Here is a 19433-nt window from a genome sequence, read left to right as displayed (position 1 = left end):
AGGCTACCGCAGAGTGAGAGTGACTCACTAGCACCTGTCAGAAGTGCCGACGGCACAAAACACCTACATATCTACTATAGCTTATTCTCCAGTGTATCTATCTCTCAGCAAAACGGCAGATTTGTTTAATTAAAAGCCGCAGTAAGTCAGGAGCTGTCGCATTGGAGTCGAGGCTACAAATGATTTAAAAGCTATTCCCGTGCACTAATTAAACGTGACGATGCTGTTGAGGGTTTCCAGCAAAACTAACTAAAATAAACAGAACCAGACCGCCAACTATGACTCCAAAGCCTCACATTTATCACTAGAGAAAATGAACGTTGCCTAAAAGCTTAAGCGATCTGAAAGGCGTGGGGTGACTTGGACTTTTTCCTAAGATTGGAGCGCACGCATCTCATCAAACTACGTCCTATGCGCTGGTTTCCATAGCAACGGTTAAGCCTGAACAGTTCGGTCCGAGGTAATAGTACAATATAAGTCATTTATTCATTGCGCAAGGACGACGGATATTCTGTCACTGAGATTAATTTCAGCGAATTACACGTCTGAGATCAACAGTGAAGGGCGGGGTAAAAGATCAAACAACTGAGGCTATAAATTAGGCTATTTAAAACTTTTTTACAGTGTAGTTCATTAGGGTACATTTCAAGAAATGTCAATTATAATAAGCCTAGATGTCAATAATCGTGGTAAAAACTAATTGCTCAGTATACTCGTCCCTCCCTTAACTTTATTCATCACCAAGGGAGCATTCTCTAAGGGAACACGACAGTCGGTTCTGCGCTTTCGACTACATGAATACAGGCTCTCAAACACCCTCAATTTGCTTTGCTCTGACGTCAGCATGAGGTCAAAGCACACGGTATTGTTTCTGGTTCCGAAGCCCATCCACCGTACTTTACCACTCGCGGCAGCTGCGGGCCCTTCCAGTATCTCGTGGCCGGTTTTCATCCTCCGTGTCCAAGAACAGGCAGACAGGTGATGAGGGAACGCGGCAAAGGCTAAAAAATGACAAGCACCGTTTGAAAAACGAGTTTGATCTCAGTTGATCGCAATTTGCAGGATGCAGATGAATGGTCTCATCCGGCCTGACTGCTGCTTTGTGTCTCGGATAGATGGGCCAGAGAGGCGGTCAAATACGAAGGCCCTAAACTGGGAGAGAGTGTCGGGACGTAGAGCACGGCACCGCGTCAGGTTAACCATTACGGTTGGTCATTTGTGCGTAACGGCGCTTATATTGATGCTGTAAGGTTTTTGTTTGTTTGTTTGTTTGTTATTGTTTTGGGGGGGTTGCTGTGCGCAGATTCTTGAGAGCACATTAATCTACTCCAGTATAACTTCATCTATGAGCTACAATACCGTAAGTCTAATACTCTTTGTCGTACTGGGCTTTGCGTGTTGTTTCATTAACATCATTTGCTTAAATAATTCACTAATGATGTGGCTTATTAAGCTAATGGAAGGGGAGTCATGTTTCTTGGCGTCATAATATTTAAACACAATAAATAAATATATAAACCCTGTGATTATTTAAAGTCCAAAGAAAATTAACACTTTTTTGCTCTGTATATTATCCGTCAGAGTTGCTTTTAACATTCCAGTGTAGGCCATTACATACAACATGTAATGACAATTTAGATACTTAAAGGAGCAATAAGTCATTTTTCTAATAATTATTCACGTTATGAAACATCCATTATACTGACTCTTAGTGGCCTGAATCACTTTCATAAGTACTGTTTGCTATGTTTTGGTTGTTAAAAATAACATGAAGGGAAACTCAAACACTACCGGTGATCCGGCACAAGGCATGAAACAAGGGCGTAGAATTCAAGTGTGGACAAGAGACTTCACAATGCTAGCTTGAACCGGAGAGGTACTTAAATGTAGGCAGTAACAGAGAACAGGTTTACGGGCAGAGGATCGGGCGACAGGGAGGACACTGGAGAGTGGGCGGAGCTAAAGATAGGCATGTCCCTAAACAGTGCCCTTGTATTCCCTACATACTAATCATGTGATTTGCGTCAAGGGAGTTGCAGGAGATTAAATTCTTTCATTCAAAATGCCTTGCAATATCATCGTGCAGAGGATATTCGTATTACTTTTTTCGTTTTTCTTGACAGTCAGGCAATTAGACAGTTCCTTTGATTGTTAATGTGGTTAGATTGAACTTTGTAGATGTATGTATTTAAATATATATTTATATATTTTAGATCTATATCTATATAAAACAAATATTTGTTGATGATGGCTAAACCAATTTTTACATCAGGATAAGTAACATTAGCTACCTAAGTAAAGTTTAACAATCCAAATTTGTTTTTTGGCTGATTTGACGACTTTTATGAATAGGTATTTTCCACATCATTGATATTTTCAGAACATTTCAGAAAATTTCAGAAAATATGAAATATCAACAGCAGTCACATGAATGAACTCTGACATTAACTTGATGCTCTCTGATAATGAACCAGCCAGAAGTCTCAAATTTCCAGAAGCTCTCAATAAGATTGTGATTGATATGTACACTTTCATGTTAACATTGTGCACTAATAAACTGTTATTCACTGCTCCCTGCACAGTTTGACTGTAGCTGACATGTTCTCAAACAGTTACTTTGGTATATATGCATATATAAATATATCTAACTACAAAAGATATCAGAAATTAAAAACATCCTTAATGAAAGCAGCTGACAGACAGTTTTCTGCTGGGCCAGCGTGAACTGTCTGCTGACCACTGTGCTGTTGGAAGTGGTTGACTTCACAGATGAATGAAAGATGACACACAATCAATTCCCACCATACTTACTCATTGGAAATGGGAAGCGCCTCACCGGAGGAATGTCACAACACCCACGTGTCATCTCGTCAATTAAAGCACAACTAACCCTGACAGAGCCAGGGCACAACCATGAAATTAGGACATCATCAATTGGCCAGTCGATGTGCACTGCCCAGGCTGGAATAAGGATGTCCTCTAGAAGCGCTTGGAGCCACACAATATAGGTTTTATTAATTTGAGTAGAAGCACTGGATGGCAATGAAAGTTGAGGAATGGCCCATTGCTTTGATTAGGTATAAGGAACATAAAGGTTTAACTGCATGATTCTAGATTAAATCATGAACAGTAAAAAAAAAAAAAAAGTCTTCTCTGACACAGTGCCATCTGCACTCTCCTGCCAGTATGAGAGGTGGCAGCGGATAAGGTTCTGAGTACCAGCCATAGACTGTATATTCAATATATACAGTCTATGGTCTTAGAGCATAACTTCATGGACTACTCAAAATCACATTATGAAACAGAGGTGGATAAACTTGGTTCACTCATGTGGGAATTGAATGCAATCTTTTCTAAACCAAATGAATACATGAAGCAGTGATGTGAGTTGGTGTAGTAGCATAATAAACAATGAATTAATGCCGTCAAAGTTAAGTGGAGTGGATAAAAATGGTCTGCAAATCAGAAACACTTCAGACATGGAGTAGGTTTTCAATCTCAACCTGTCCCATGTGAAAGCATGCGAAAGCCCATTAGCATGTACTTCCTCTGTAGCTCACCAGCTAGAAGAGACAGTGCAAGGTGCTAGCAAGACCGTGGGTTAAATTCCCAGGATCTACACCCACAGTCATACTGTAAAGTATATACTAGTCACTCTGGATAAACGTGTCTGCCAAATGCTGAAAATGTAGACTATATAATCACACAATAGCACCACCTTATGGAGAAAAAAATAACTGTCATCACTGGTTACTTAGCAACTACGTGGAACTGTCAAGATTCATTGAAATGAAATTAGTTTGCCATTTAACACATAGAGAGTTTGGGGGGGGGGGGGGGGGGGGGCGGATGTAAATATCCACACTCATATAGTGTAGATGGATCACTGTAAAACGGATTTGAAGCTGAATTCACTCAGTGATTGTGGCACTGAGATTTAAACCAGCTATTACTTGTGAAAGGTTGGTTCACACCAACCTTTGAATGCAAAGCTCCTGCTGGTGGACTGTAATGGTGGAGTCCCCAGGAAACAGCCCACAAAACCCATTATAGAGACTCAGCTGCCTAGAGACCTGGTGTATAAGAGTACCTCAAATGATAATTAATCTGACATTACATACTTGATATCAGTAAAATTGAGCCTGAATATGCATAAATGTTTAATGTATTAGGGATGTATGCCATCATGTATATTTTCCTTGCCCAATACATTATTTCTTGTTCTAGTCTATAGCAATCTTGAGAAATTAAATCAAGATAAGTTGCTTTAACTATAAAATGCTTAGCATTCAGTGGAGTGAATTGGTCTTTGTTTATCTTTCAGTGGAGTTACACTATAATGCACAGGGCATCTTCTTCATCTATTTCATGTGTATATCTACTGTACGTTTTGAAAGAAAAAATCCCTCACTCCACTACATTAGCATGTCTGATAGTAATTTCATTTCAGAAAACTGGAAAATCTTGTTTATGATGTCCTCCCAGATTCTCCTAGGCGGCACATGTTTACAGTAGATCGATTCTAGGACCCCACCGCAAAAGACACTTTTAATTATCTTTTTTTTTTTTGTTTACAATGTCTTGCTGGAGTGTTTGTAACCAAGTAACTGAGTAATTCAGAGCTACTTTGCAGTTAGCAGTCATACATAGTTTAATTGCTTGGCTGCTGCCAACTAATGTTGTGGATGAGAAGAGTAAATTGTGTAAATTACCAATATAAACATCACGTTCAATGACTAACAGATGTTATTGCTATGAGCACTGCTTCATACAATAGGGAAGTAGCCAATGCCTGAGGTCATTTGCGGAATATACATGATAAATTATAGCCTATCGATGCCATGAATGGGTGCCCTCGCGGGAATTTTAGCAGCTTGGGTGTATCTGTAAACAATGGCTTTTTTTTTTTTTTGCAAGTTGTGGATCACATATTTTGTTTTTGACAGATACGCATGGGCCTATTTTCACTTCCCATATTTTACAATGAATTATCACATGTCCGCCTACGCTGGAAAACAAAATTGAATGATGAGTGCTACAAGATATCATCAAACCAGAGGTCACAAGAAAGCGTAGATGCGCGCGACCGACGAAACAAAGCATTGTACAGTCAGCAGCGGGTACGCGTGACGGCACAGGCGCTGCCGCAGCCCGCGTGCACCCCCCCACCCCCCCCACCCCCCACCCCCCCCACACACACACACACGCACACCTCCATCAGGCTTGGACAGTCACCGGGGACGCAGTTGCTGCATCCTTGATTACAGCAGAAGTCTTTCCATATCCTGAAGAACTACCCTTCTGCATAGTTTAGATTCATCCCACATTCAACACACCTCATTTTGCTAAACACTGCCGTCCGAAGGAAAACTGGCAAACAAACAGAGAAGCAAAGCAGTCAAAGGCAAGTTAAAGGAGAGCTCGATCAAATAAATTGATTTGTTTTGTTGAAGAAATTCAGCATCCTGAAAGTTAGTTGGAAACTGAGCAGGAAAACAGCGACGGCTAGCGGGTGACACGTGAAGTATTGGAGCTCTCGACAACTGACAGCTTCACTGTATCGCGTCGTAAAAGAGCATTTTCCTGAAATGCTTGGATGCCCAAGGTATTTTACAAAATCGATACGAACGGCTTAGTGCAAAACCACGAAGCCGAAGGATTCAGCGAGGATGACAAAATGATGCCTGCACATAAGCCCCAGCTATAGCTGTAGGATTACCTTGACTTTATTTTTATTACAATGATAGAAGTTCGTTTTCGTAAACGTCGCAGGGACATACCAGAATTGAGAGCCCAGCTCATTGGGTTGTGTTGAACTCGACTGCCTCCTGTTTTTCACTCATTTCACTTGTAGTTTACAACTTTCAAACATGTTCCCTCTGCTATGCCCCTCATACAATATAAAATAAGTATGGATAAAACTAACTGGCTGCTAATTTACCGACAAATGATCACTAATTAATAGGTGCATTTCCAAGTTGCGTGTTGATGAGGCCAGAGACACCTCCTGGCACTGGGTTAAGCTGTCGCTGCTTCCACGTCAAGAAAACGCATTTCCTTTACAAAAATATTACTATGCAACATGAATCGAGATTTGTATATACTAATAAAAACTCGTTGACGATAGTGTGCTGTAACCCAATATGTTTATTCCTGCATGCCCGCCAGTGCGAAGCCGTAATTAGGCGAGACAGTCGCTCGGTACACCCGCCATTAGTTTGGCCCGCTTTGGCTCCGTGGGGAAATAGCCAGCTTACATCTTAAAATCGAGCAGAAGAGAAACGACAGCTGTCAAGGCTCTATTGGCATTTTGACAAAACTGAACAGAATTCAGTATTACACTTTGAGAATTGCATTGTCTTTCGGGTGAAGACACAGCGAGTTCTCAGGGTCGTTTAGACGTGAGCAGCAAAATTTCAGGCTAGTTTCACTTATTACTGTTTACAAATATTGTTAGTCATTAAGAAGATAAAACAATTCTAACTCTTCATTAAAAATGACAACAACCTCACAGGAACAAACACGCAGTCCTCAATGTCCGTCAAGAACCCTCCCTCTTTGAAAAATGGCAGCATAAAGTGTTTTTTGATCATTTGGAACTATCAAAGACTAGCAAGAACTATTGTGCAAATACACATATGTAATCAACCTTAAACCAACACTGAAACAAAGCACTGCGAATTTGGAATTCTTTAAAATCATGTTCCACACAAAAACTACACACTTGACAAAAACGTTGAGATTTATTGAATACCGAAATCTATACTTGTCTTCTCTCATATGTCAGAGGGCTTAATGAAAAATAAGCAAGTCATGAAAACACAAAAATCTACAAGGTTATTTTTCTGAGAAAGGTACACAAGTCCAAAACGGAGAGAAGGGAAAACAGACATCCCCTGGCTTCACAACACACTTGTCTTCTTGAGATGGCGCCTCAGTCTCAGAGCCCTAAAGCAGCCCCTGACGCTTTAGATCTTCATAGGTCTTCTTGTTGACCACATTTCCGCTGGAGTCCTCATACTCTTCCTGAGATGGTGAGAGAGAGCAAGTAAGTGCGAGAGAGAGAGAGAGAGAGAGAGAGAGAGAGAGAGAGAGAGGAGAGAGGGAGAGAGAGAGAGGGAGAGGAGAGAGGGAGAGAGAGAGAGAGAGAGAGAGAGAGGACCGAGATCAGTGATCATAGATGCTTCTAGACCCTCTTGTGGTCTGTTGCCATGGCCTGGTTCATAAGGATGTTTTTACCACAATCCAGAACACTGGCCTATCTGCTGATGCAGGTAAATTCCATTCAACATATGCTGGTCAGGTTGCATTGACGTCAGGACAAATTACCTCTGTGTCTGGCTGCCAGCGCTCTGATGCCTTCTGTGACTTCAGTTTTGACCACACTAAGAGATTTAAAGAAGAAGAAGAAAAAAAAAAAAAAATCTTCTTACATGGCCACAATTAGTGTATACAATCAACACTTAATTTGTTTCCATTTTAACCAATTATTTAAAATTAAAATCTATGTTAATTTACCATGGCCAAGGATTGTCCAATATATAACCTTTGCACTGGCACTTTGTGTGTGTGTGTGTGTGTGTGTGTGTGCGCGCGCACTGACACACACACACACACACACACACACACACACACACCCACCCCTTTAACAAAGGAGGTACAACAAATAAATTGTCAGCATTTGGAGCTGCATGTGTGTGCTACTCACAGGACACAGCGTCTTCAATCTGAGTGACATTGGCAAAGTGGGCAGTGTTGGGGATGCCCAAACAGCGCATTCCGTGCGCGTGCCTCCACTCCTGAGTACCAGAGAGAAGAGGGAGAAATCACCATACAGCTCCTGTCTGCCAGTCTACCCCACTGCACGAAGGAGCGCTTGCTAACAGCACAACAAGGCCAAAGTGAACCCTTAAGCAGACAGTACGATCATGGATGGGTTTTCAAATCCTGTCCAAACATTGGCACATTAAATCTGGGATTTCTGTATATACAGTTGTACAAAATTAAGAATTTTAAGTTAGCAATCAGCAGAGGCAACTCTGAAAGCCAAGGGTAAGTGTCCCTAAAATGTGACAGGAGTTCAACACCAACCTCATGTATGTTTATAATGCATTTCCATCACATATTTCTCTATTATATTGTTTAAACTTTAATATGAGGCCTGTTATGAATGCATTCTATGGTCATGACGTTAGGCTGTGCAATCACTACTGCACAGAGCAAGTCAGACAGTGCAGTTCAAGCCACCCAGCCTTACACAAGCCATTAAAATAGATCTCATTTGTCAGCCAGGCCACGATCAGATTCACTGTAGGGGTTGTTGTTGTGGTAAGTAATAGACACAGATGGATTTGAACTTTGGGTCCCAAAACAATTTCAAATTGTGATTTGGACAACTGAAAATCAAAGAAAAAGGAAGGCTATTCACTTCCCAATTTACTGCCAAGGTTGGAGGACTAAAATGTTCAAAGTTGTTCATCACCCAAGGGAAGTGATTCCAGGGTCTGCATGCAAGACCTGTTTGGCTGAACAATATTCGAATCCCTTGTAAACTCGGTTACTCATTTTGGCCAATTCTGCAAAGCAAGTGTCTATTGGCTTTAACTCTGTTTAGTCATGTTGGTCCACAGGTCTAACAGCATTGAAAAGTGCTGGGGACAAGAAGGCTGGGTGGTGCATTCAGTTCTGCTACCCCTCAAATTCGCATCCCCTTTAAGAAACCAAGTCCGCGAGCACACGTGTTCACTGAAAAGAAAATCAGCGCTGGGACTGAAAGGGAGAGGTTCACAAAAGGTTTTATGGCTGTGTTTGCCAGGCTTCTTGGCATCGAAGAGAGGATGGCTATGTCTCGCCACTGGATGGGCTACGCAGCAGTTCCTGAGAGGTGGAGCGCAAATATGTCCTTGTTTTTAGTTTAGGGCTACTTCAGTACATTTTACTGTGTGTGTGTTGTGATTTAAATGATCACCAGAACAAATCAGCAAGGATGGAGGACAATGATAATGTTATGAATGCCACTATGTGAGATCTGATAAAGAAAAAATAAGGGAGAAAAGATCTACTGCCTAAACATCCCTGTATATTGACATGTGAGAATTGATATGGATATGCCATTTCAAATGAACATAAACACTTAATTTCTAGATCATTTGTTACAGTAAGTTCATGAATAAGATAAAAAGTTTGAATTGTCAGTTAAATTTCAGAAGTTCACTGTCTCACTGGAACGCAAACACAGTCTAAGAGCTGAGTAGCTCTGCTGCTCCGGTAAGGCTCGGCAGACACACGGCTCCTTGGGGTAAATGCCACAAGAGGGGCAAAGCTTTGATGGCAGGCAGGAAGTAATGCACTTACTGCAAAGTGCCTCTGGAAGGCTTTGGGCCCCCTGTATGTGTAGTTCCCACAGATCTCACAGTTGTAGTTGATATTCAGGCCATGAAGTTTGTACAGCCAGTATGGAATTGGCTAGAGAGGGAAAAAAAGAGAGAATTTCAAGATAACAAGAGCACTGAACAAGCACAATAGCAAAAACACTCTACAGCAGCCCACAGTCCTGAGGAACATGGTTTCGCCCAACATCCTATAACAAAATTTCTTCGTTTCCCCCAGTACACGCGTTTCACAACCATCTAACTGTCCCTTCTGCCCAACGCTCTGGCCGGCCGCTACCTTCCCGTCCCAGCCCAGCGGCAGATTCTTGGGGTTGTAGATGATCTCGTTGTCCTCGTCTTCGCTCTCGCTTTCGCTGGGCTGCTCATCGTCATCCTCCTCGCGTTCCTCGCCCGTGCGCGCCTGCTTCCTCTGCACATTTTCGTGGGTCAGCTGCCTCTGCTCCTGCGCAGGGAGGAGAGCCACATTAGCGTGGCAAACCTTGCGACTACTTCCTAGGTGATCATCTTGCGGGTTTGCTCTTACATGTGAGCATGCCAAAACCATCACCCTCACCAGCCATGCTTTTCCACAAAGCAGGATGACCGTCAGTACTGGCCACTTACCCCCAGGATCTCTACATATTCATAAATCTGGGCCTCCAGGAAAGCAATCTCCTTGTTGCGTTCTGTGTCTCTGTGAATGGAGGATTGTGGGCTTAGTGCAGAGTGCCAGTCAAACTAAACCACAATGCCAGAGGTTTGTGACACCTACTTCTTTGGTCCTTTAGCTTTAGGGTTTTTAGCAAAGAGAGAGGGATCCAGCGCCTCCAGAGATTTGCCTTTAGTGCTGAACAGTCGCTGTGCCCTTTCCTCCAGTGTGCTATCGGCAGAGACGACAGCCGTTTAGGGACACGCCAGCTTCACGAGAATAAAACGCATGTACCAAAATCGGCCGAATTTGTTTTCCGCTATGGATTGAAAACGGATGCTGATCAGGCAAACGGCGCTACGCTCACGTGCGGACACTCACCCCCCACACTTCAATCCCAGAGCCATGAGGGCAGACTTCAATCTGTCCAGACCCAGGGAGGCCAACTCCTGCAGAGAGACAGATGTTAACAAATGTCAACTCCCTACCGGGCCGTGCCATGAGCTTAAAGATATCCGTACGTGCGTCCATCTGTGCGGGTAATGTCATTGGGTCTAAATGTAACATGAAATAAAGGAGGGTTTGTCCAGGAAGAACTGCAGGCATGATGAATAGGGTCATGTCTGTTCATGGCTGGGAGCTTTACCTCCCAGGAGGAGAATGCAGACAGGTCCAGATGAGCTCCAGCATGGGTCAGAGCACTGCTAGCTTCTTTCTATTACACACACACACACACACACAAATAAAATAGTTACATTCCACAAATTCCATTTCAGACAGCTATTATAGAACTGGGCACAGTGCTTTCTTTCACCTCAAGAGACACGTTTATGTAGTACATCATCTGCAGACACATCAAAAACCGGGCAGCACCGCCTGCACTCCGCAGCTATACACCACCACAATGTTGGCAAGTGCCAAACAGGCAGACCTGAGGGCCGAGCCCTCAGAGGGGAACCCACCGGCCAGCCGGGAAACGTCCCGTTCTCCCACTTCTTTTCAAAGTCAACCAGCACTTTCCCGTACAGCTCGTTCTGATCCAGCAAGGGTTTGACACGGTCGGTGTAATCCTGCAGATACATCAGGAGCATCTCCAGGTACCTGCCCAGAACACAACATACAGCTCAGGAAATCAGTCCAGTCGGGACATCTCTTCTGGGTGGAATTATACTTGAAGGCATGAAAAACTGACTGGCACAAAAGAAATAATAACCAATGACATACATTTCAGATAACCAATAAGAAAACCAACTGGCCACAGAGGGCATTAAATAAACAGAAACACAATACTCCCATTCAGCTGTTACAATTGATTGCTCTGATAACTGTATAAACTTGGAACTTGGAATAAATAACCCTTTGTATGTTATGCAAAAAAGGAAAAATCAAACTTTATATATCAAATCTGGACTTACTTCCTGTATTCTGCATTCTTCCTGTCTTTAGAGATATCAAAGAGTTGATCAAATGATGACAAATAGGAGACGTATTCCAGTTTCTAAGAGATTAACAGAGCAAGATGTCAAAGAACCATCCACCAGGGCTCCCTTAAACACAAGTGCATCACAGAGGAAAGGATGCTTTACCTCTGCCCCTTTCAGGTTGATGTATTTCAGGTAACAGTCGTGGAGATCCAGGTAACGACCGTATCCTTCTTCGTCAGTGAATTCTACTAGATCTGGCAGGACACCACATAACTGACAAGTTAAAACAGGAAGCAGGTGGCACTACCTGACAAAAGATACCTAAACAGAATATTCTAAGCACTCAGGCAAGTATGACTCACTCTGCGCTTCCTCACTGGGGTTGTCTCTGGCTTTTACCAGCTCCTCAAACTCCACTGACATGGGCACACTGATCTGTGTGCATGAGGAGGTGAACACAAGCAAGAAAAACAAAAGGTGAACGTGAACCTCCACAACCTGCAGCGTACTTTTCAACAGTTATTTTGCAGGAGTGTGTGGAATTTACAGTGCTGTAGAGCACTTTTTTAATGTACAAGCAAGCAGCTGGTGCATTACCTCATTGGGATGTTTCCGGTGGAATTCCTTGATCTGTTTCAGTCGGTTGTAGAACTCAGCAAACTCATTTGGACCAGATATGGCACCGAGCTCTTCCTTTCTCATACTAATGCAAAAGGAGATAAAATGATACACTGCATATGCTGTGCTAGACTTTTTGGTAACAGGAATAAAAATAAATCATCGGTCAAGGGGGAAAAAAAACAAAACCTCTTACCCATCTTTGTCCTCGTAGGAGTCTCTGAGGATTCCGCATACTTCCATATACCTCTATATAAGTAGAACAGCGTTAACAATTAACCTATTCAATAAAATTAGGACATTCGTTTTTTAATAAATACAAATACATTATGAATGTTATCTAGCTAAAGCAGAAAGAAACTTACGTCCAACATGGCTCGTGTTCGATGATCGGAATTAATCTGGTCGCGCAACTGAAAGAGAGGGATACGAGCTAAATAATAGTATATTGATCGTCTAAGTTAAAATTACTATTTGCGAACAGCTCCGTTGTCTACTGGAAACAGCATATCTTGGCTAACTTGACTGCATGGCTAGCTGCCGACAGATATAACTTAGGTGTGAATCCCATTACTCAATGACTAACTAGCTAGGTTAGCTAAATGACTGCAAAAACCTATTAGCTACCACTGCGTCACGGTCCACTACATTAAGATTCTTAATTAATCGACATTACTTTTATAAAAACAAGCCATGCCTTGAAGCGGCAAGCTACATGGCTATAAACAGCCGGACTTTATGTAGCCATTCAAACAAGACACATTAACCGGTTAGCGAATAGCTCTAAATAGCCCAAAATACCGTCGTTTTCTTGTGAAGCATCTCCTTTGTTTTTGCGTCCATCAGTCTTTCCTTCTCCTCGTGATAACGACGCTGTTGCTCTAAAATGGTCTCCATGGTGTTATTAATATGTCCACGAAGATGAATTACGGAGCTTGTTAAAATAATATTAGTCCGATGTTGTTTAATTCTAGCTAGCTAGCTAGCTAGCTACAGTATTTAAGACAGCTTACGCGCGTGCAACGATTAAGGAAGTTGTTCCCACGTAAATTTAACACTGACGGAAAACAAGGCGAGCAATAATGTTCCGGAGTCTTTTGAACTTGTACATGACTGGTTGACCGCAAGAGAAGACCATAATCATACATTTATTCTCTTCACTGCTTAAAAGAAGAATTTTTATTACGTCCACAATGAATGCAAATGTATTTTTAAAAAGTCAGGAAAACAAAAATCAAAACCAAATAAAAACATGTATTCACTTATATATTGATTGGTTTCTAGAAGAATTTGTTAATCGTATCCCAAGTTTAAGTGAATTAATTTAACAATTTAGACTACAATTTCATAATTAGCGGAACAATATTCATTTAATAATTATTGGTCTACTTTAGAGGGTGCATAGCTTTTAGGTTTTTTCAATCATTTCTGTTTCATCTTGTTCCTTTCAAGGATGAACTGGTGATATGTCTAATCCTCCAGCTGTAATTGCTTATAGCATTCCATTAAAAATTAGATTTTCTCCTTAAAAGATTCAAAATCTCTTAAAGCTAATATGTTACTTTCTCCAGAAATTAACTGTAGCCACTGGATTATCTGTAGACTCATCAGGGCCAATATTTGTGATACTTTTGATGCGTTTGGCAATGTCACACTTGATTTCATTTGTTTAGATCACATTTGGGTAGTCTTCCACCATGTATATATTTTTGTATATGTTTAAGTACTTCACCTGCCATATCTTCAAACTATATAATTTATAGACATTATTGAAGGTTCATAAAGAGCAAAGAAACAAGTCCAACATCAAAACATAGTCCCAGAGTTTTATTATGTTAAAGTTCAGTGAGTTCGTTTCATTTAGGTAAAAAGGATTTGTAGTTAGATGAGTTTTTATGAGCAGGGTGGCGAGAGGTCAAAACATTTAGTAAATTGATAGGGATGAATCTGAAACCGGCGCAGGCTGTTCCAAATCAGTAACACCCATTACCGCCCTCTTGTGGTCGTTACCATTATATATGCCCATCGGGGGCCCCATCAGATCAGAAAGTGGTAAAGGCTGAAAAGACAAGGCGCAAATGCGTACTTGACAAAGATTTCAGATTCCTGACCCACATCCTTCGTGTCTGATCCAGTCATTATATCCTGACCTTTCTGCATAAATACTGAGTTTAGGCTATGAGATCACAGGGTATAGCAGCATGGGAACAAGCCACCACCTGAAAAAAAGACTGTGGTTGGAGCTTGTCTATTACCATTCCACTGCCCCACTCTAATCTTTCTCTCAGCCCAAAGGTCCAACTCAGGGTGCTCTCTCAATCCATTTCCTCCTATGCCATAATGCTTCAGTTCCTCAGTTAAAAAGAGGAAGCTCAGTACTGAACATAACTTCATTGTGCCCTTTGGGAAGAAGCAATTTGCACCAGGTGATGAGGAATGAGGAATCAATACATCACTGTCTACGAGGAAGAGTTGGCTGATGGGGGGGGGGGGGGGGGAAGATTGAGACTGAGCTATCTTCTGGCTGACGAAGAACATTCCTTCCTGGCTCTTGCCCCTCTGGGCTTAATGACATGTCTAAACCGGAGTGACTTGAAACAGAATGGAGTGGGTGAGATAACCCAACCCAGATCAGGGTTATGTCTCTTCATCATTTTATCTTTCTACAATATCTTTTTATATGTGGAGGTAAAAATAAATCTCAGTTTCAGAGTGGAGACAAGGCCATTTCTGTTTCTGATAATCTGCGTGTTTTTTTTTAAAAACAAAACCTTTCATTAAAAAAATTTTTTTTAAAACCTTTCATTAATTTAGATAAAAATACATACATTGTTTTCTTGTATAAACTTGCATATTCTATGCCCCTTCTGTAGTAGCAAAATGACCCATGTTGTCCAATTAGTAATGCACTATTCACTTTGACTTATTATAAGTCTTAATCTTACACAGACACACACAGAGAGAGAGAGAGAGAGAGAGAGAGAGGCACGCATTGCTGGGCGCGCACACGTACAAAGTGTTTAAGAGCGCGCTCGGAGGCGGTCCGGTTGTTTCAGAGTCTCCGAAGCAGGATTGCTTAGTGTTCATTAATACTCAAAAGGACCTGCGAGCGAGAGCGTGCGGTTAACTGTTGTTCTCCACACACGGGATAGCCGTCTCTTTGCTTGACCGAGGATCTTTCTCAGGCGTCGACGGCCGTTTGCCCTATAATTGAGAGGTAATTCTTATCTGTGCCGTTGTTGTGAAGGAGCCTGTGAAGTATGCTGTAAATGCTCCGGAAAGCGACAGATCTGTGGGGGAAGGGGGTGGGGTGGTTTATGGCTGACGACCAGACGCTTTGTGGCCATTAAAAAGTCTTTATTCTTTTTCACAAATTTTCGAGAATATGGTTGTCAGCAGAGTTTTCACATCGAGGGGTTTTGGACGACCCCGCTGTCTTTGTAATTAGCCAGCCAGCCGTACGTTTTCGGCCACCGCGTTGCCAGTGTTTTGTTTTTGCTTATTGTTGGCTCGCGCGATCACGGGGCTTCTCCGCGCGATGACCTTCGACGGTATTTTGACAGCTACGCGGGACAAGCGCGATGGGTTATTTACACAACAGAAGATGGCAGGGAGTTTTCTCTTTCTTCCACATGGCGGGGGTTGTCCCCCTCTTCCGTCGCAGCACGTTTGGCTACGCTATGGGGTTATAGTGTTATCGGTTGACTCTTGATTCCGATAAATATCCATTTGCTGAAGGGTTCCACGCGGCTGTTTATCGGGTTCGGGGTTCCAACTATACAATGGGTTCCCCAAAGACGTCATAAAGCTGTTACGGATGACAACATTCAGCGCATTACCATCATGTGATGGGATGAGTGGAATCGATTATGTCATCTGTAAAATTTGTGTCTTGGAAAAAAATGATCCCTCTTTTGCTCCCGAGATTATTAAAAAGAAACCTTTTTTGTTTTGTTTGTTTGTTTTTGTTTTTGTTTGTTTTTTGCAATGTATTGAATCAGGACGTGAAAAGAAAGATATTAGATCTATGCGGACTCTTGTAGTCTTTTAATTAGTTGTAGATAAATCTCAAGTTTAAAGCATATGTTTAATAGATATCTAATTAAGCTATCAGCCATACATAAATCCACCTCTGATTATCAGAGTTCTGGATGAGGGCGGTCAGCCAAACACTAACTTGATGCAGCAGGCCTTAAGGTTATTTGCAGTTTAATTCTCTAATAATGGCCTGTTAAAATGCCATTACAAATAACGACAGTGTCAGAAGTTCGCAAGTCTCTGAATAATCATCATAGTGGGTTTACTGGTAGAGGTCCAGCAGAGACACTGCCCACACTGAGACCTTGGCCTGTGGTAAAAGGCACTGAATGTGAGGCAAGGATACCTGTGTTGTCTTCATTTTGCATTGATCTTTGGCAATAATCTTATTGAACATCACTAACTGTATCAGTAGTTGATGCCCTGCAGAAGGAAATCAGTATACTGGTTTGTTTTTCACAGCCGTAGATTAAAATCATGTTCTCACACATCATTATTTTTCGCTGTGATAAACCACACTTTCCTCCCACTTTTTTTTGTCTATGATCATCAGTCTTATGTTCATGCATTAATGCATGAGATTGCAATGGAGTAGTAATGAACAGTAAAGATTAACCTGCCTGCACTAGGAATGGCAGCAGGTTAAGTAATGCTTGAGCCTTAATCAGGGCTTATAATTGCTCCAGCACGCCATTCTCGGCCACCTGGCCTACTGTGTGCTTGTGTGATCGGTCAGAGCTGAAATGTGTGCTGTGTGTCTTACCAGGAACCCGCGTTCGCCTTGGTCCAATATTTTGTGTGTCCGTCAGGCGGTCTCTCTACCTCTTGACTAACGCTCTGTGCGGAAGGTGCCCTGGTCACCTTGAGGGTTTATGGTTCTGATGGAAAATTGAATTTCCACTGCTCGACCTTGGAGTCAGGGCCTTGATTACCGGGAAGCCTCCGTGCCTCTGGCTCCCTCCAGAGAGATCTCCGTGCTTATTGTTGTGACCTTTAAAGACATATGTAAAGAGTGGCCTGTTTAACAGCTCCAGCCTTTTATTTTGAGGACCATAGGCACGCCGTGATATTTAAACATGACACAACAAGTACTAATCATATGTAAGTGGTTAAACCAAGATGTGTTTTGAGATGTCTTTCTTTCTGACGCCGTGTTTTAAGGCTCTCGGGCAGCTATTTTTAGAGTTGCTGTGGTAGACCCCTGTCCGTTCGAATAGGGAGTAATTCATACTGAAGCAGCGGTGTGATGCATGGACATTTGCCTTTCGTGTTTACTTTGACGTTAATTTCATGCATTTACATAAAACGTGTGTCATGAAGTTTGACAGGTTTTACATGCTGTAGCCACTATGCTCTCTGTGTCTTGCTCTGTGCCCCCAGTGTGAAAGCAGTAGGAAGTTGCTTAGCAGAGTTGGTTTTAAATAAGACCATATGATTGGCACGTAGTTGTTAGGACAAGCCTGAAACGTTTTGGGATTGGTTGCTTCCGGTTAAAGGGCTAGCGCCGCAAGGTTCACATTCTTTGGAGGATCTGGCAAAGAATTGCCAGTGGGTTTAATGCTTTTCACGGTGTCTTTCCCTGTCTCTGTCTCTGTGTCTTTCTTTCCACACACCTTTGCCAGAGAAGAATGTCCAGCGAGGTCCAGCCGAGGCCGGACGACAGTCCCAACACGAGCGGTGGCAGCTCCGACGCTGAGCAGAGGGAGGTGGTGTCCACGGAGCAGCCTGACGACAGGGAGCGGGAGAGGGAGCGAGAACAGGCTCCTCCGAAAAAGAAAGAGGCCAAAATCTCCAGCAAGACGGCCGCTAAACTCTCCACCAGTGCCAAGAGGTGGGCCGCCGTCCGGCTGAGCTTTGCAAGCAGTGAATGTTCTAGTCCACGTGTCAAACGCTGTAGGAAGATTATCATTTGCCTATTTTGGGAAGAACTCCGGTTTAAATCTTCATTATTGGTTTGAATTAGTCAAGATTTATGTCTGTCCCTGCGGAATACTCTTGGAAGCCTGGCAGCAGTCCCAGCAGTTGGAGATTACTGAATAGCTATTTGGTTTCATCCATGGCTGTTTGGTTTCATCCCCTCAGCTGAGTGGACAATGGGGGTCATTCTGCTGTCCCTTCAGTCAGCTGATCGTTTTAGTTGCGTCGTCAGACGAGTGATACAAGTGATGTGGTAAAAGTCTAAAGGGCTCAGATGGCACACACCTTCACATGACTTGTGTGTGTAGTCTGTTCTTAAAGAGTAGTAATTCATTGCCTGGTACAGTCAGAGATTTGCAACGACTCCAAACTGGAGATCATTAAATTCAGCACAAAGCTAAAAGTACCCTTGATGACAAATGTTCAGCATTGATGAGCAAATGACTGTGTTGATTAATAATTTTTGTTAAATTAATCACACTCTAAAAATTCCAGGCTCCACAGAAATCCCTTTTTATTGCGGTCTGTGGAATAGAAATGGGCATTTATCACAATGAGTGCTACAGGAAGGCGGCACTGAGGGTTTGGATGGGGCGGGTCTCCCCCCCGCTGCCCCTCCCCCTCTTAACCATCGCTCCCGCCCTTGGACTCACCCACCACGTTTTCGTTTTTTTTTTTTGGGGGGGGGGGGGGGGGGGGGGGGTGCTATCAAATTGCGTAGCATGCAGTTGAGTTCGCAAGTCGCCTCGTAACCAGAGGTGTTTTATTACTGTCCGGCATAGCACTGGCTCCCCCCGGACCACTGCCCCTCCCCCACAGTGGAGACCTGCTCGGGGTTGGTCCAGGTCGGGGAGCAGAGGGGGGTTGTCGGAATGGCAGCACTTGCCAGGCATCCGCTCTTCCAGTGCCGTGGCACTGTGGTTTTATTCGCAGGGATTCCTTTCTTAATGCACCAGTAGGCTATAACTGTGCCGCTCAGCTTGAGGGATTTACAAGCTGGCTGGGCCATTCTGCCAGTGGTTATTGTGGTGTATAGACTACACCTCACAGGAAACCTCAGACTACACCTCACAGGAATAGATTGTTTATATTTGTATGTATGTATGTGCGTGTGCATGTGCTTGTGTGTATAAGAACAGACACACACATACTGAGTACAGCCAAACTGTTATTAAATAAGGTTATTGGGTTTTTTTTGTTTTTTTTCCTATGTATGTATGTATGTATGTATGCGTGCGCGTGTGTGCGTGTGTGCGTGCGTGCGCGCGTGCGCGTGTGCGTGCGTGCGCGTGTGTGCGTGCGCGCGTGTGTGTATATGTATGTGTGTACACACACACACACACATATACTCACATTTTATATATATATATATATATATATATATATATAAAATACATACACACACACACACACACA

At 42.7% G+C, this 19433-nt stretch overlaps 2 protein-coding genes across 3 annotated transcripts in view; one reads left to right on the top strand and one right to left on the bottom strand.

Moving 5' to 3' along the window:
* Positions 1 to 6721: 6721 nt before the first annotated feature.
* On the bottom strand, positions 6722 to 13102 carry sf3a3 (splicing factor 3a, subunit 3). The gene is made up of 17 exons (XM_027009787.2): positions 12864 to 13102; positions 12428 to 12475; positions 12259 to 12311; positions 12042 to 12147; positions 11807 to 11879; positions 11607 to 11698; positions 11436 to 11518; positions 10983 to 11121; positions 10667 to 10735; positions 10402 to 10469; positions 10144 to 10251; positions 9996 to 10065; positions 9670 to 9834; positions 9355 to 9465; positions 7709 to 7799; positions 7330 to 7385; positions 6722 to 7026 (listed from the first exon to the last, which is right to left on the bottom strand). The coding sequence occupies exons 1-17, from the start codon at positions 12957 to 12959 to the stop codon at positions 6949 to 6951; spliced, it is 1506 nt and encodes a 501-aa protein (XP_026865588.1). The 5' UTR covers positions 12960 to 13102; the 3' UTR covers positions 6722 to 6948.
* A 1993-nt stretch (positions 13103 to 15095) lies between these two features.
* The window catches only part of LOC113577240 (ubiquitin-conjugating enzyme E2 E2-like), a 29698-nt gene continuing 25360 nt past the window's right edge, over positions 15096 to 19433 (top strand). Inside the window, exons 1-2 of one of the 2 annotated variants that reach the window (XM_035524876.1) lie at positions 15096 to 15279; positions 17728 to 17931. In XM_035524876.1, the coding sequence (XP_035380769.1) occupies positions 17729 to 17931 (203 nt within the window). In that variant the 5' untranslated portion in view covers positions 15096 to 15279; position 17728. Of the gene's footprint in view, positions 15280 to 17722; positions 17932 to 19433 lie in introns of both variants that reach the window. The other variant, XM_035524875.1, reaches the window with a different exon arrangement.

The sequence above is a fragment of the Electrophorus electricus genome, chromosome 4 (genome assembly GCF_013358815.1).
Source record: "Electrophorus electricus isolate fEleEle1 chromosome 4, fEleEle1.pri, whole genome shotgun sequence".
NCBI classification, from domain to species: Eukaryota; Metazoa; Chordata; class Actinopteri; order Gymnotiformes; family Gymnotidae; genus Electrophorus; species Electrophorus electricus.
This window is presented reverse-complemented; position numbering and strand designations above follow the sequence as displayed.